Source organism: Saccoglossus kowalevskii, chromosome 3 (genome assembly GCF_978046115.1).
Source record: "Saccoglossus kowalevskii chromosome 3, keSacKowa6.1, whole genome shotgun sequence".
Taxonomy (NCBI): Eukaryota; Metazoa; Hemichordata; class Enteropneusta; family Harrimaniidae; genus Saccoglossus; species Saccoglossus kowalevskii.
In genome coordinates this window covers 1,428,950-1,442,834 of record NC_140643.1, presented here as the reverse complement: position 1 = coordinate 1,442,834, position 13,885 = coordinate 1,428,950, and the positions used below count along the sequence as shown (strand labels likewise).

The window sequence follows — 13,885 nt, the reverse complement described above, 5'->3', positions numbered from 1 at the left end:
CGTGGATTTTTTTCTAAAGTCCAATTATGAATATTTGTGATCGAATGACTTTTGTTAATACTTTTCTGATAATTAATGTTGTTAATATCAATTCTGAGTAATCCTGTAATTTCGCAATTTGGACCCCTCGCTGTTCACGCGAGTCAGAGCATGTGGCTCCCGATGTGGCCACCCATGCTCGATCGGCGTAACGGTATACGTTTTTGTGGGTGTGGGGGTAAACTAAAATACGCTTGTAACCGCGGTCATGAATAGAAATAATTATTTACTTCATTATACATGCTTTGGGACAATCCTCGCACCTTTTGGGTTAAATCTGTTTTATATGCACAATATGTAATTTATCTAATTTCCATGTTTTTCTTAAATTGGGTTTATCTCTTGAAGAATTCGACATGTTTGCCCTTTGAGTCAACTTTGATATGGATATGCATTGTTGTAATAGATGCACTATTAGGGATAATTCACTAATTAGATTAAATCCTAAACAACTTGACAGATTGTGACCAAATTTTATAGAGATGTACATTGATGTAATCTGTGTGCCATATTACTATTGGGCTTAATTTGCATATGTAAATTGTCAATAGCATATTGTTTTTTTACTAAATTTGGATTATTTCTTAAATGACTCAACAGGTTTGGATCAAATTTGGTAGGCATATACATTGATGTAATTGTCATGTCATATTATCGGGAGTAATTTGCATAGGTAAATTAGCTAATGAACATCTCAACAGATTTGATGTAATCTGCATGTCATGTTGCTAGTGTGGATGATTTGCATATGCAACTTAATAGCTAAATTACATATTGTTTTGATAGTTGACAAATGCGTGGTGAAAAAATATTGCAGTATTTTATTTGTGCAATCATTATTTTTATTCGAATTCTAGTAGGCCTCAAAATTTATGTGCTACAAATTCATTGTAGGTATGAATGACATGGTGCTTTCATTAAACCTGTTTGTGTTTCTTCTTTTTTTCAGAGAACATGCAGATTGACCAAACAAGCTGAGGAGACTGCCCTCATAAAAAAACAGTCGCCCAATTAATGAGGAAACAGTCCCAAAGGCAAAATTGAGGGTAGAACCCTTACGAATAAATCTCATAATTCAGTTTGCAATATATCTGATAATAAACTTGACACTGAACCTGATAATGTACTTGATAATGAATTGAATGGAACTAAATATAAAGCTAGTTGATAGCACTTGTGCTAAAACTACCAGTGTACTGGGTAACAAAGATGATTCTTTAAATTCATCTGAAGATTACTTGCTGAATTTTGAACATATTAATAGTCAGAATCTTGAACAGTACCAGTTAAAATCGTGTATATCTGCTTCCCAAATTCTACTTAATTCCAAAGGACTTCGGTGCCCCTGGGCCTCATGTTTTATTCTGGTTTGCACAAACGTTGAATAGTCGTCAAAAATTCAAATATATTTAGTTTTTAACTCAAACAATATTTATTTACTCACTATTTACTATAGCTAGAGCGCTGTACATGTCTTCATTTTCAGGTTAGTTCTTTTGCCGCTTTCTCGCAAACAGCAACGTGAATTTTTTCTGGGATTTCGAGAAACATAACATGAATCGTAATGTCATTCATACGCACATTTCACCATGTTTCAACTTTTAAGTTGTCAGTTAACAAGGTCTTTCATAGTAGCATTTCTATGGGATTGACGTACTAGCATGAATGGGTTCAATTATCAGTGTTCACTGATGACATCATCTGACTGGCCCTCTAGAGGCGAAATGGGCTTCACAGCCCGTTTTATGCCCAATATTTAGGGCATTTCGCAGCACATACAAGTTTTTATCGACAGAATTCATTCATACAGCCTAGGAAGTTAACTTTTTGGCAAGGAGCAAAATGCTCCTAAGCACTAAAAAATTAAGAGCAAAATTGTTTCATGCGTAAAACAAATAAAATGTGTTGTGCTAATCTTTGCGAATACAACTACAATAATAACATACTGTAATGAGAGATACTGTTCTGTTACAAAAAGTCTTGATTTTTATCCTGGTCGAACACTGCATGTACGATGTTATCAGGCCACTCCAGTTTCACATTTGATAGTCTAGCCCGCACCGATTCCTGCATCCATCTGGGAACAGAACCTGAAGGATCAAATTCGGCCATGCTAGGGCCTTCCAGGCTGATAAGTATTAGATCACCCACATCTTCCGTTTTGTGGCTGAATGCGAGGATGTAGGATCTGGCAACCATAAAATTCTGAATGGCCAGGGATCACATGTGGCCACAGTCTTGTGACCTGTCTGATAGTATGTCTGATAGTATGTCTGATAGACTATTTTGGCCTCAAGGAAGCCATAGAATGCTCCATTTTTAGCCTTCGCAGACGAAGTCTGCCGAAGGCTTATAGATTGGGTTCTGTCCGTCCGTCCGTCCGTCCGTCCGTCGTCTTTTACCTCTTATAACTTTGATATGCTCTGTCCAATTTTTTTCAAAGTTGGTGCAAATGTAATTCTCAATGCCATACATATGCACGCCAAGTATTTTTTTGATTCGCCAAAGTTTCATTGTGTTTTTCTGTGATTTTCAACATTTTACTAGTACAAGTGCCGAAATTTGCCGGAAAAATCCGAGTTTTAACGACATCTCGCAAGAGAACTGGCATACCGTATTGCGCCTGCGCCAGTCTAACCGCTAAGGAAATCGCCGTCGATTTCGTCTGAGGATATTGTATTCCGGGACTGTATCTTTCTTTGCACAAGGCTTACATAGATTAAATTCTATCTCAAAGGTAAGAAACTGTGCTTATGGTATTTATTATGAACTTTGATTTATCCTTTTGTGTCCTGACTTTAGTGAGAAACTCGTGATCGCACAGTGTCACACTTTGCCAGAAAAACAGTCCTGCTATTAGTTCAAGAACTGGTTATGAAACGTGTAAATCGAAAGTTTATCTCGTCATTTAGGAGGCTTAGGAATAACGGTTGGCATATAAAATACTGGAATAATAAAAACGTAAAAGTTTAGAACACGCTGATCGTGATTCTGTTATGTACGATTGCTGTTGGTTTCGTGACGACATATTAGACTAGAATTATCGAGAAAACACAAGTCAAGTTCGGCCAACCGAAAGCAATGATGAAATTGAAAAGTACTGTAATTAAATATCAATGAATCTATCATCTGTTAAATTACCTTTGAAGTAAATATGATAACCGCGTGCGTTACTGCAATCGTGACCGGGACCTCTATGATCCATGCGGTGTTGAAGTTTATAGGTAAATCGAACCTCTATCAACAGACACATTTTCCCAATCAGCTATTTATTTCGGTACTGAAGTCAGGGTGGCAATTTCAATGTTTAGCTACCATAATTTATCTCCATTATGAGCAGGAAAATAAATTACGGACCTCGATTGAGATGGATTTAACGGCCGCCATGTTTTTAAGGGATATGTGAAACAATATTAGGGAGGGGGTCAAATTCACGTAATCCTCAATTTTAATGATGTTGACTTAATAGTCATATTTTTTTTTTCAAAACTTTGGATATTATTTTTTATATTTTAATACTACAATATGGTAATAGTATGCAAATTAGCAGCCAATCTGAGACAATGCAATCCAGTTCAAAGGAAATTTGATTATATGATCACTACCTCTGCTGATTAGTTTTTTATGCACTTCTATCTGCTTTTATATTAAATGTATTTTTTTGTATTTTTCTCGATAGTTTTTTTTTATTTCTTTTGATATATTAATTTGACAACTTTATGGAGTGGAAACAGACTGTTGAATTAGTTCATCCTAGACTTTGGTAGAACATGTTTAAAAATAGTACAGTGTGAACTGCAATTTCTTTCTGGCTGGTATAAATTTATTAAGTAATATTTTTTCGTACTAAAAAGACTCAAATATCTTTTTTAATTAAATCTAACAGCCAATGGGAGCACATATGCTGCAACCTCTGCTTACTTTGGACTAAATGTTCTTTTTTTTATTTTTTTTTCAGGTGCATAGCCAGATTTATTTTTCTCAGAAAGCAAAGCCACTGGAACTGCATGTATTACAAAAACATACCGGTACTATTCACTGCGTGTCCTCTGCTTTTTACTTTGAGAAGTTCTGTCAACCAAAGCATAAATATGTGTTTCTCTGTACATAAAATTTCACACGATTTGTTAATATTAATGTATGATAATAAAAACTTGATAATATTTTTCTGGATTTTTGCACTTTATTTGTATCATTGTCATATGAGAAGTAATCTTGTCCTTTTTAGAGATATTGAAACTAATCCAGGGCCACAAACTAGTTTATCCAAACAGACACAACACTGACATATTTGCAGATCTGATTTGTATACTTCCTTGTCATTTTACCTGTTGTACTGGTTTGGTGCTATCTGGTTTCCTTGCTGAGAATAATGCTGACCTGGATGGAGAGTGCTATAAACTTGAAAATGCCATAGAAATCACGTTTGCCAATTTATGTCCATGCAACTTTAGAATGACAACTAGCGAAGGCAGTGTCATTCATGACTTGTAACTTACAATTATCAAAAACGCCACACCCTGGTAGGGAGAACCCTATCTCCTCCACTTGGTGGCGCTGCTGAATTGCAATGCTCTCTTGGAGTTTTTTTCTAGAAAACCCCCGGGGGACAATACGTTGCGATTATGGGCAAAATAAAGAAAATTAGTATGCAAAATTGTTAGACAACCAGCACCAATCACCAAACTAGAACGACTTGCAATAAACTCAGGATTTATTAATAATGAAAAGCCCGTTGGCAAACCCAAGACTTACAACGTGATATAACACAAATTTTAAGAGTAATGCAGAACTTGCAGTCTGCCCTTGATATACATCAATAAATTTCTGGCCATGTAAGAAAATTAGTGGGAAAGTCTCTAACTGGATTAATATAAAAATTGAAACAAAAGAATACACTGTGGTGGTTTCTACCACATTTGCACTCGTGTTGATGTCTCACTTCAGAATCTGTATTTTGAAACAATGTACAAGTCACAATATTATTGAACTTAATTACAATAATTTGCAGATAAATGATTCAGAAATTACTCCAACAAGCCATTATGTTTCATGATAACTCAATTTTCTATTCAACATAGATAATTCACTACTGACTTGTGCGTCAAAACATGTATTCATAAGCATAACAGTGTCCCAATGCAAGATTAAAGTTAAAACTGCTTCATAATAACCTTGTCACTGTTTGCAATGTGACTAAACTGATTGGTAATCCTGGTAAAACAACATAGTAATATTCAGAGAAATAAAACTTTCATCCTTGGTAAAGTCCAGTCATACATTGTTTACATAATGCTATTTGATTTTGAGCAGTTTGTCCATTGACAGGTTGTAGAGGGGTGAAGTTGCTTTGGTATTGGAGAATATAATCTAAATTAGTCTGTGTTTAAGTCAGTTACATCAGTTACAAAATGTATTACAAAACTACAATTTCACAATCGCCTCAGCGTGTACTTCCCTGAAAGTGAATTCAAGCTGCACACATGTGGCAATATAACTAATGCTTTAAAACAATATATATATATATATAATCAATTGTAATATTTCTTCTGTCAATGGGGATAAAAAACATCAACAGGTTGAGATTGTCTTCAGTAACATGTTTGTTGTTGAACGTTCATTGCCAGTATTTATCATTATGCAGTAATAACTGGCATGTTTTAATGGATAACTACTTGACGCGGTGTCCTAATTTGTGTATAGTCAATGAAGCTCCCAGTTACTTAATGTTGATTTATTAAATGCATCTTGATCTGATAATACAAGTATTTTGGTTATCATAACATAATTTTTTGTCCAGATATGTACATTGTCTACAAAGCTACATCATAATGTGTGTGACATTCGTGCTAAACCAGTCGATACTAGATCATTTCATTTCAAATGTCTGTTTGAAATTAATAGTTTTCATGGTAGTCTCTCTCATGTGCTTATATTTCCAGATGTATGATAAGACCCCATTGAAGGTGAAAAACTTTGGTGTGTGGCTACGCTATGATTCTCGAAGTGGTACTCATAATATGTACAGGGAGTATAGAGATATGACTGTAGCCAGTGCCATTACCCAGTGTTGTAAGTAATTCATAGATTATTGACCTAATCCAAGGGAGTACAGAAATATGATGGTACAATGGACTTTTTATATTACAATTATGCATTTATAACAATCTTAAGGTAGCAAAAAAGAAAATTTTCACTTTTTTTTTGATTTTTAAAAAAATGATAAAATGGTTACTTTAGACCTTGATACATCATCCCAGGCTTACAAAAGATCGAAATTGCAAAGTAACGTTGCTTAAATTAGTGTTTTAAAACGCTAGAAGAAAAGACTACAACTGCCGTTTTATGAATACCGTAAAAACCCTCAAATAAGAGCCACTTTGTAACACTTTGATTTCTGGGTGGTGCTTATTTGAGGTAACATTTTGACAACTTTGTAGCCAGTGGCTCTTCAACCAGGGTGATCAAACTTTTTCATTGTGAAATAGGGAAGGGGATAGGCAAACACACACACAACCAAAACAGACAAGTAATCATTAAATGTATCATTGATATTTATTTATTCTGTAAAAATACTGTTATAGGAATAACAACTGTCAAATAAATAAGAACGGCTGCTCACTGACCGTGCTGCTTAGCGTACACGACGATTTGACGTTTCACCGACAATGTGTAGCGATGCCTGAAGTCTCGTTTCACTGACAATGCGTAGCGATGCCTGAAGTCGGATTTTGTAGCACTCTCAGTGTCTGACCTAACATTCAAATCACTTGTACTTCCGTTGTACAAATGTTTGGTACAGCAAACTCGAACTTTTTTTTTGAAACTGGGAATAACTTGCGTGGCTGGCGTGGTGGTTGATTTGGTGACGATATAAAATGGTTTCGGATAGAATTGATCTGACCAGCAGCGACAGGAGAAGACATACTTGCAAAGCAAGCATGAAAGTATTAAAAATAATTTCCTGTGACCAATCGGAGAGACGAAATCATTTATGAAAGCCCAGGCCAGATACAAGGCATTTTCTGATTGGTACAAGTCCAGATTATTTTCAATTCTCACAAATAGCTAATTTAAATATTTGGGTCAGGTGGGTCACGTCGACTTCGCTTTGCTGTAAGACAAGTTGATCGCTCAACTAATCGCACTAATCCATTCGACTTCAATTTTGACTATTTTCGGCAAGTGAGTCCTCTCCTAACTAATGCCTGTTATTTTGTCACTTCCCTGAACATTTTGTCTCGAATCACCCTAAAACGAACGTCTCTAATGAAATGCAAAAAATAACACCAAATCACGATCAGCGAGTGTGGGCTGCGTAATCATTACATTCTCACAGTCGGAGCTACGTCTCGATCCCTCAAACGTTGCCAGAACCGGATTAACACCTCTGTTTTCCCCCACGCTAAGGAAACAATCTTTTGTTTTCTACTGACTTGCTGTTCCGATCCGTCTGTGAGAATGTATTTTCGATACCTCCGATAAAGGCGTTTTAAAATCGTGGCGTTCTTTATTTAGTTATAAAGACAACATTGGCAATGAATATCTCAACGTGTCCTTCGGTGTTTCGTCAAAAAACAGTTACTACTAAATAGTTTGTGAATTGGTCAAATGTGTGTCAGAAATTTGAAATAGACAAGTTGAGTCGCATTCACGCTCTCAGTGCATTTCTTTCGTCTATCATTCTTCCGTTCTCAATTACACATGACATCAGGCAAGTTATGGGGATAATCTTTATTTGTCTCGCACCTTCTGTGGGGCAATAAACAATGCAGGGTGGAAGTGAGGTACGACAAGCTTGTGTCTGCCTGATGGTAAACTGGGCGGCTGGCGCTTATTTCTGGGTTCTTATTGACAAAACCACTCAACTCTTGGTGGCTCTTAATGGAGGGTCAAATGTAACAAATTTTCACTGAGTGGCTCTTAATTGAGGGTGGCGCTTATTTTGCAGGTTTTTACGGTATTTGCATAATGTTTGTTTGGAAGCGTTTAAATGATAACATCTTATCTGTATACTCTGTTGTTGACGATTCTGATATAACTGGTGATAAGCTTTCCGTCGCAAACAATGCATGTTTATCTAACTTCCACTGTCAGCATTATTGTCAGCCGAGACTTCGTAGGAGAAACATGGTCATACAGTCCGGGCATACAGTACTCATTTCGCCCAACCTTCCGCTTTTACATTGACCACTTATCGCTTAATTTCCGACCATGCGCTCTTGTTCGACTGGAAACCGACCGTATTTTAATCGCGTTTTTTTTGCTCGTACGCTCATTGAAACACCAACCGCTCGCCCAAACACTGATCACTGGCACATGTGTGGTCGAAATGGTGGTTTGGATAGTGAAGTGTGAACATACAACTAGTATTAACTATTATTAAATTCTGAATGACACTTCAAATCTAATAGTTGTATGACACTTGTATCGTGAAAGCAACTGAACAGTGATCTCTTGTTGCGCGTTTTGGGTGCTTTTTTCTAGATGTGATATTGTTTTGTATTTCAAGGTAAGAAATGCCTAGTTGAAGTTGCATCGTCTTCAATGCGGCTGTTTCACCACGAACAACTCTAGCTCTGTTGTAGTTTTGCGAATAAAATATATTTTGATAATAATACTTCTTTAATTATTTGGGGTGTCAGCCCACAAATTACGGACATGATCCCCATGAATTACGATCATTGTTTGTCCTGTCTCGGCTGATTGTGTTGATCAACGCCCTTCCTAAACTCAGTATGGAGAAACCAACTGGGATCGACATTCCAAACAAATTATTGAGACACGGTCGACAGACATTCCAAACAATCAAAATTATCAACGAAAAACAAGATTTTTCCAGATATTTATAAACATACTGTCATGAAAAACGTATGTAAAATTAACAAATACACAAAGAGGTGTAATATTAGGTTTTATTTCAGGCTTAGAAATATTTCCTTTCACTCAGCTCATGCATGGAACTGCCATTTAGCTTTATGGTCCTTCAGCTTGTCTTTGCCTCGGGGGGGGGGGGAACAACAATAATTATACAAAACACATTGCGAAGACTCAACAATCGGGAAAGAAAACCCAGACAACCATGTTGTGCTTGCGTTGAAATACAAATTGTATTTCACATCAGAGTATTGTTTAAAATAAAATATTCAGTCCAAGCCAAATCGAGGTCAAAGGGATTGCGTGCATATAATTATAGATAGTTAAAACAAAAAGTATTTGAACTTTTGTCAGCTGTTCAACATTCATAAAAACCAGAAAGACAATTATAAGACAATGTCAGGTGAACCTCGGAAATTTTTGTATTAATCGGAATTTTAAATGCGCGCACGGGCGGTGATTTTTCAGGTTCTTTTTTTTTTTATATATATATATTTTTGTGCCAGGCGACAGTTCTGGACATTGAATGTCACCGTTGTCTCGCCTGACTTTTTTTAGTCCCCGTTCGTACGAAGTCCAAAAACGGGGACTTATAATTCGGTCTCCGTGTGTCCGTCCGTCCGTCCGTCCGTCCGGAGTCGTATCTCAGACTCCCTTGGACCGATTCCGTTCATTATTTGCATGTGCCTAGTACTTTATGTGGGACATATGCACATGCAGTTGTTTAGCGATTCGATTCAAAATGGCCGACTGGCAGCCATCTTGTTTTTTGAAAATGTTGTATTTTGGACATGCTTTGTCAGTTGTCATTCAGACTTGGTACATAGACTATACATGTTAGAATACATGTCCATGACGATTTATTTCGCAATTGGATCAAAGATGCTCGACTGGCAGTCATCTTTTTTTTATGCGGTATCTTGGACGTGCTTTGTCAGTTTTCATTCAAACTTGGTACATAGATTATACATGTTAGGATACATATCCATGATGATTTATTTCACAATTGGATCAAAGATGGCCGACTGGCAGCCATCTCGTTTTTTGAAAATGTCGTATTTTGGACATGCTTTGTCAGTTTTCATTAAAATTTAGTACATAGATCATACATATTAGGATACATGTCCCTGACCGTCCATGAGTTCCTGAGTCTGTCCGTGCGTCAGTCTATTCAACGTCATATTTCAGAATCCTGTGGACCGATTCCGTTCATTCTTTGCATGTGCCTAGTACCTTATGTGGGACATATGCACATGCAGTGGTTTAGCGATTCGATTCAAAATGGCCGACTGGCAGCCATCTTGTTTTTTGAAAATGTTGTATTTTGCAGTGATTGATCTAGGAATTCATTAAGTGGGGCCACTGGGGCCCTCTTGTAAGAGAACAAGGGCCATGAAAAAATACTGGGGGCCCAGAAGTTGGCATAGCAATGGCGTGCTCATAACCCTGAAGTGTTTACTTGGCACAAATCAACCAGTTTACTGGTTGTCAGGATTGTCTGGGGCATAAGTGAAAGACAGCAATCTAGTGGCAGGTCTGAAGGATTTTCCAGCATTTAAAAGCCTGAATGCATAAAAATGATATTTTTATTGGACAACATTATATTGAACACTCACTTGTTGTCCTATAGTTTTATAGTACTGAACAGTGCCCTTTACTAATACCTTCTTCATGACCACTTACATCTACCTACTGGGACAATTAATGGAACATTGACAAACTGAAGCTGCAGAAGCTCCAGTGCTTGCTAGAAAAGACTACATGTAAGCAAGTATTTCAGTTATTTTTTTATTTATCATAAATTGCAACAAAACACAACTGGGGAAAGACGCTTCAAAAACAAATGTTGCAACAAAATGCATGAGAAAATAATATATTCACCATTTCACTATGGAATACTTATAATTTCACTTTTTGGGTATAGAAATCAAATCAGCTGGGTTAAACTTTGTTGGATACCAATTCACTGCTTTTTACTTAGTGTTGACAGATTGTCACTATTATACATAACATTGAAATGTCAATTCTTCACAGGTGGTAATGGATGGGTTCTGGTGTGACACTGACAGTGGGTGCTACATTATTTTAACACAGTCTGGAGATAACCACCTTTTCTGCAAGAAAAAGAAAGTTGGAAGAGTCAAGATAAATTCTAATATTGTAACCATTGTTATGTCTGTAAATCATTTTGCATAGATCAATAAAAATATTTTTTTTTAAATTTACAGGTTTTTGGGTAGTTTTTAAGACCTATGGGTTTTTTTATAAGAAACAACACAACATCACCCAGAGTTCTTGAATTATATTTTGAAAAAACGCCATACAATTAATTCTGAAACCCAGTGTGTGCATACAATAATACATAGAGAACTGTTTCAAAACTTCGAGGAAAAACTGAAAACAATATAGTCAGCTATCTCGAGATAAAGTCATGTACATGCTTTAGTAATCCAAACATTCACCAACACAAATATGAAAAACAACCCAATTTATTTTTTCCCTACTTTTATTTGCTTGTCAGTTTTTATTTTCCCGTGTGTATTTTTATTCTCACTTTAATTGTTTATCTTTATTCACATCTGTATTGCATTTTAGTCAAAATCCTGATAAAGATACGAACGCAATAAAGATAATTATTATTACAAAAAATAGTCTTATATTTTGGTTTCACGTGTAATGTAATGTTGACCTACAAAACACTTCGCAACTTTGCTTTGATTTGATAATGCATGGTATAGTACTAAGTAGGCTCTTTTGCTGGTCATAATTTTCAAAGTAAAAGTGTAATTTATTAAAATAACATTAGCATTGAAAACAATGAATACCGTAACAGTGTTATGATTGTGTTTACGTACCTGTGGGTGCCGCAGATTAACATCGGAACTAGTATCACTGCTAGTTACCGTTGTATCTGTTATCCCATATTTATCCAGCCCTCCAAACGTTCAGAAGTCTCAGAAACTGTTTCTGGGGTATCATTTTCTTTCATAGAACGAACTGATGCCCGAAGATGAACTCATTCATCAACCGCTGGCTTTTATTCGCCATGCTGTTCATTTGCACACGGTCTACTTGAAGTGGTCACGTGATGAAATTTGCGACATTATTGTCGCAAAAGATGTTGCCACGAAGTGAGTAATGGGTCGTTAAGGTCAATCAGCCTCTTTACGGTAAAAACAACGCAACTACGTAATTGTTTCATTAAATTGGCAGGACAAAAATGTTGCGCCCAAACTGGCGCACAGTGTTATGAATAACGCGTCAACTTTGATTTTTTTTGCGCAAATTGCGCAATGGCGCAGCCTAGATCAAACACTGATTTTGGACATGCTTTGTCAGTTGTCATTCAAACTTGGTACATAGATTATACATGCTAGGATACATGTCCATGACGATTTATTTTGCAATTGGATCAAAGATGGTCGACTGGCAGGCATCTTGTTTTTGACTCCCATGTGCGAAGCACAAAATGGGAGTCTTTGCAGTTAGTGTGTCTGTCTGTGTGTGTGTATGCGTGTCCGACTGTTCCACTGCTATCTCAAGAACCATACATCGGTTTTTGATGAAACTTGGTGCATAGATGCTCTGGGCCAATGCGCAGATTTGATTAGGTTTTGGTAAAAATCCATGCTCGTTAATTACCTAATTTGCATGATAATTAGCTAATTGTTAGCTGTTCTATGACTGTTCCACTGATATCTAAAGAACCACTCATTGGATTTTGATGAAACTTGGTACATAGATGCTCTGAACATATGCGCAGATTTGATTAATTTTTGGTAAAAATCCGTGCATATTAATTACCTAATTTGCATGATAATTAGCTATTTTTTAGTGGTTCCATGACTGTTCCACTGATATCTAAACAACCACTCATTGGATTTTGATGAAACTTGGTACATAGATGCTCTGAACTAATGCTAGGTTTTGATTAGTTTTTGGTAATAATCCGTGGATACTAATTACCTAATTTGCATAATGATTAGTCAATTTTCGGTTTTTCCACTGATATCTCAAGTACTAATCATCACATTTCAATGAAACTTGGTACATAGATGTCATACGACACTGCACAGACCTGACCTGCACAGTTTTTATGGTAATATCAGTACATATTAATTACCTAATTTGCATAATTAATTAATTTTCAGCATTTGATATAAGTAGTTAGCATTACATTTCAATGAAACTTGGTACTTACATACTCAAGGACTATGCAGAGATTGATTGTTTTCGATAAATATTTGTGCATATTAATCACCTAATTTGCATAATTGGTTAATTTTCAGCTTTTCCGCGGGTATCTCAAGTACTAATCATCGCATTTCAATGAAACTTGGTACATAGATCCTTTAGGACTATGCAGAGACCTGATTAGTTTTAGGGTAAATAATTGTGCATATTAATCACCTAATTTGCATAATTAACCAACTTTCACACTGATATCTCAGGTACTATACATCACATATCAATGAATGTACATGGATGCTGTAGGACAATAGACAGACCTGAATAATTGTGGGTTAAAATCTGTACATATTAATTACCTAATTTGCATAATTAACCAATTTTAAGCTTTCACACTGATATCTAAAGTACCGTAAAAACTCCAAAATTTCGACCGGTTTTAAATAATTGGTGTTAGAAATGTGACGTGTTTTTAGAGTCAAAATTAAGGTGCATTTTCGGACGGTCGAATTTTTCAGAATAGAAATCAGCAAATGAAAAAATGGGGATGATAGACAGTGTGCTTCATTAGTTTTTAAAAAATGCAATGTCCGTCAATTGACGTAAACTTCCTCATGTTTCACGGTAAAAGCAAAGGTCGTGGCCGAGTTGTAACTCAAAATCTAAACAAAGTCATCAATCAGTGAGTATTATGACAAGCAAAACAAAACATCAAGACGCGGAGAAGAAGTCAGCACAAAACTAATAGGTCAAAAGACAAAGCTGTCTCGCACTACCTAGG

General features: G+C 36.2%; 1 protein-coding gene across 1 annotated transcript in view; it reads left to right on the top strand.

Moving 5' to 3' along the window:
• LOC102807797 (large ribosomal subunit protein eL20-like) overlaps positions 1 to 13,885 on the top strand; it is a 45,436-nt gene that overhangs the window by 26,278 nt on the left and 5,273 nt on the right. Inside the window, exon 3 of the mRNA XM_085496673.1 lies at positions 5,982 to 6,111. Coding sequence (XP_085352799.1) covers positions 5,982 to 6,111 — 130 coding nt within the window. The remainder of the gene's footprint in view (positions 1 to 5,981; positions 6,112 to 13,885) is intronic.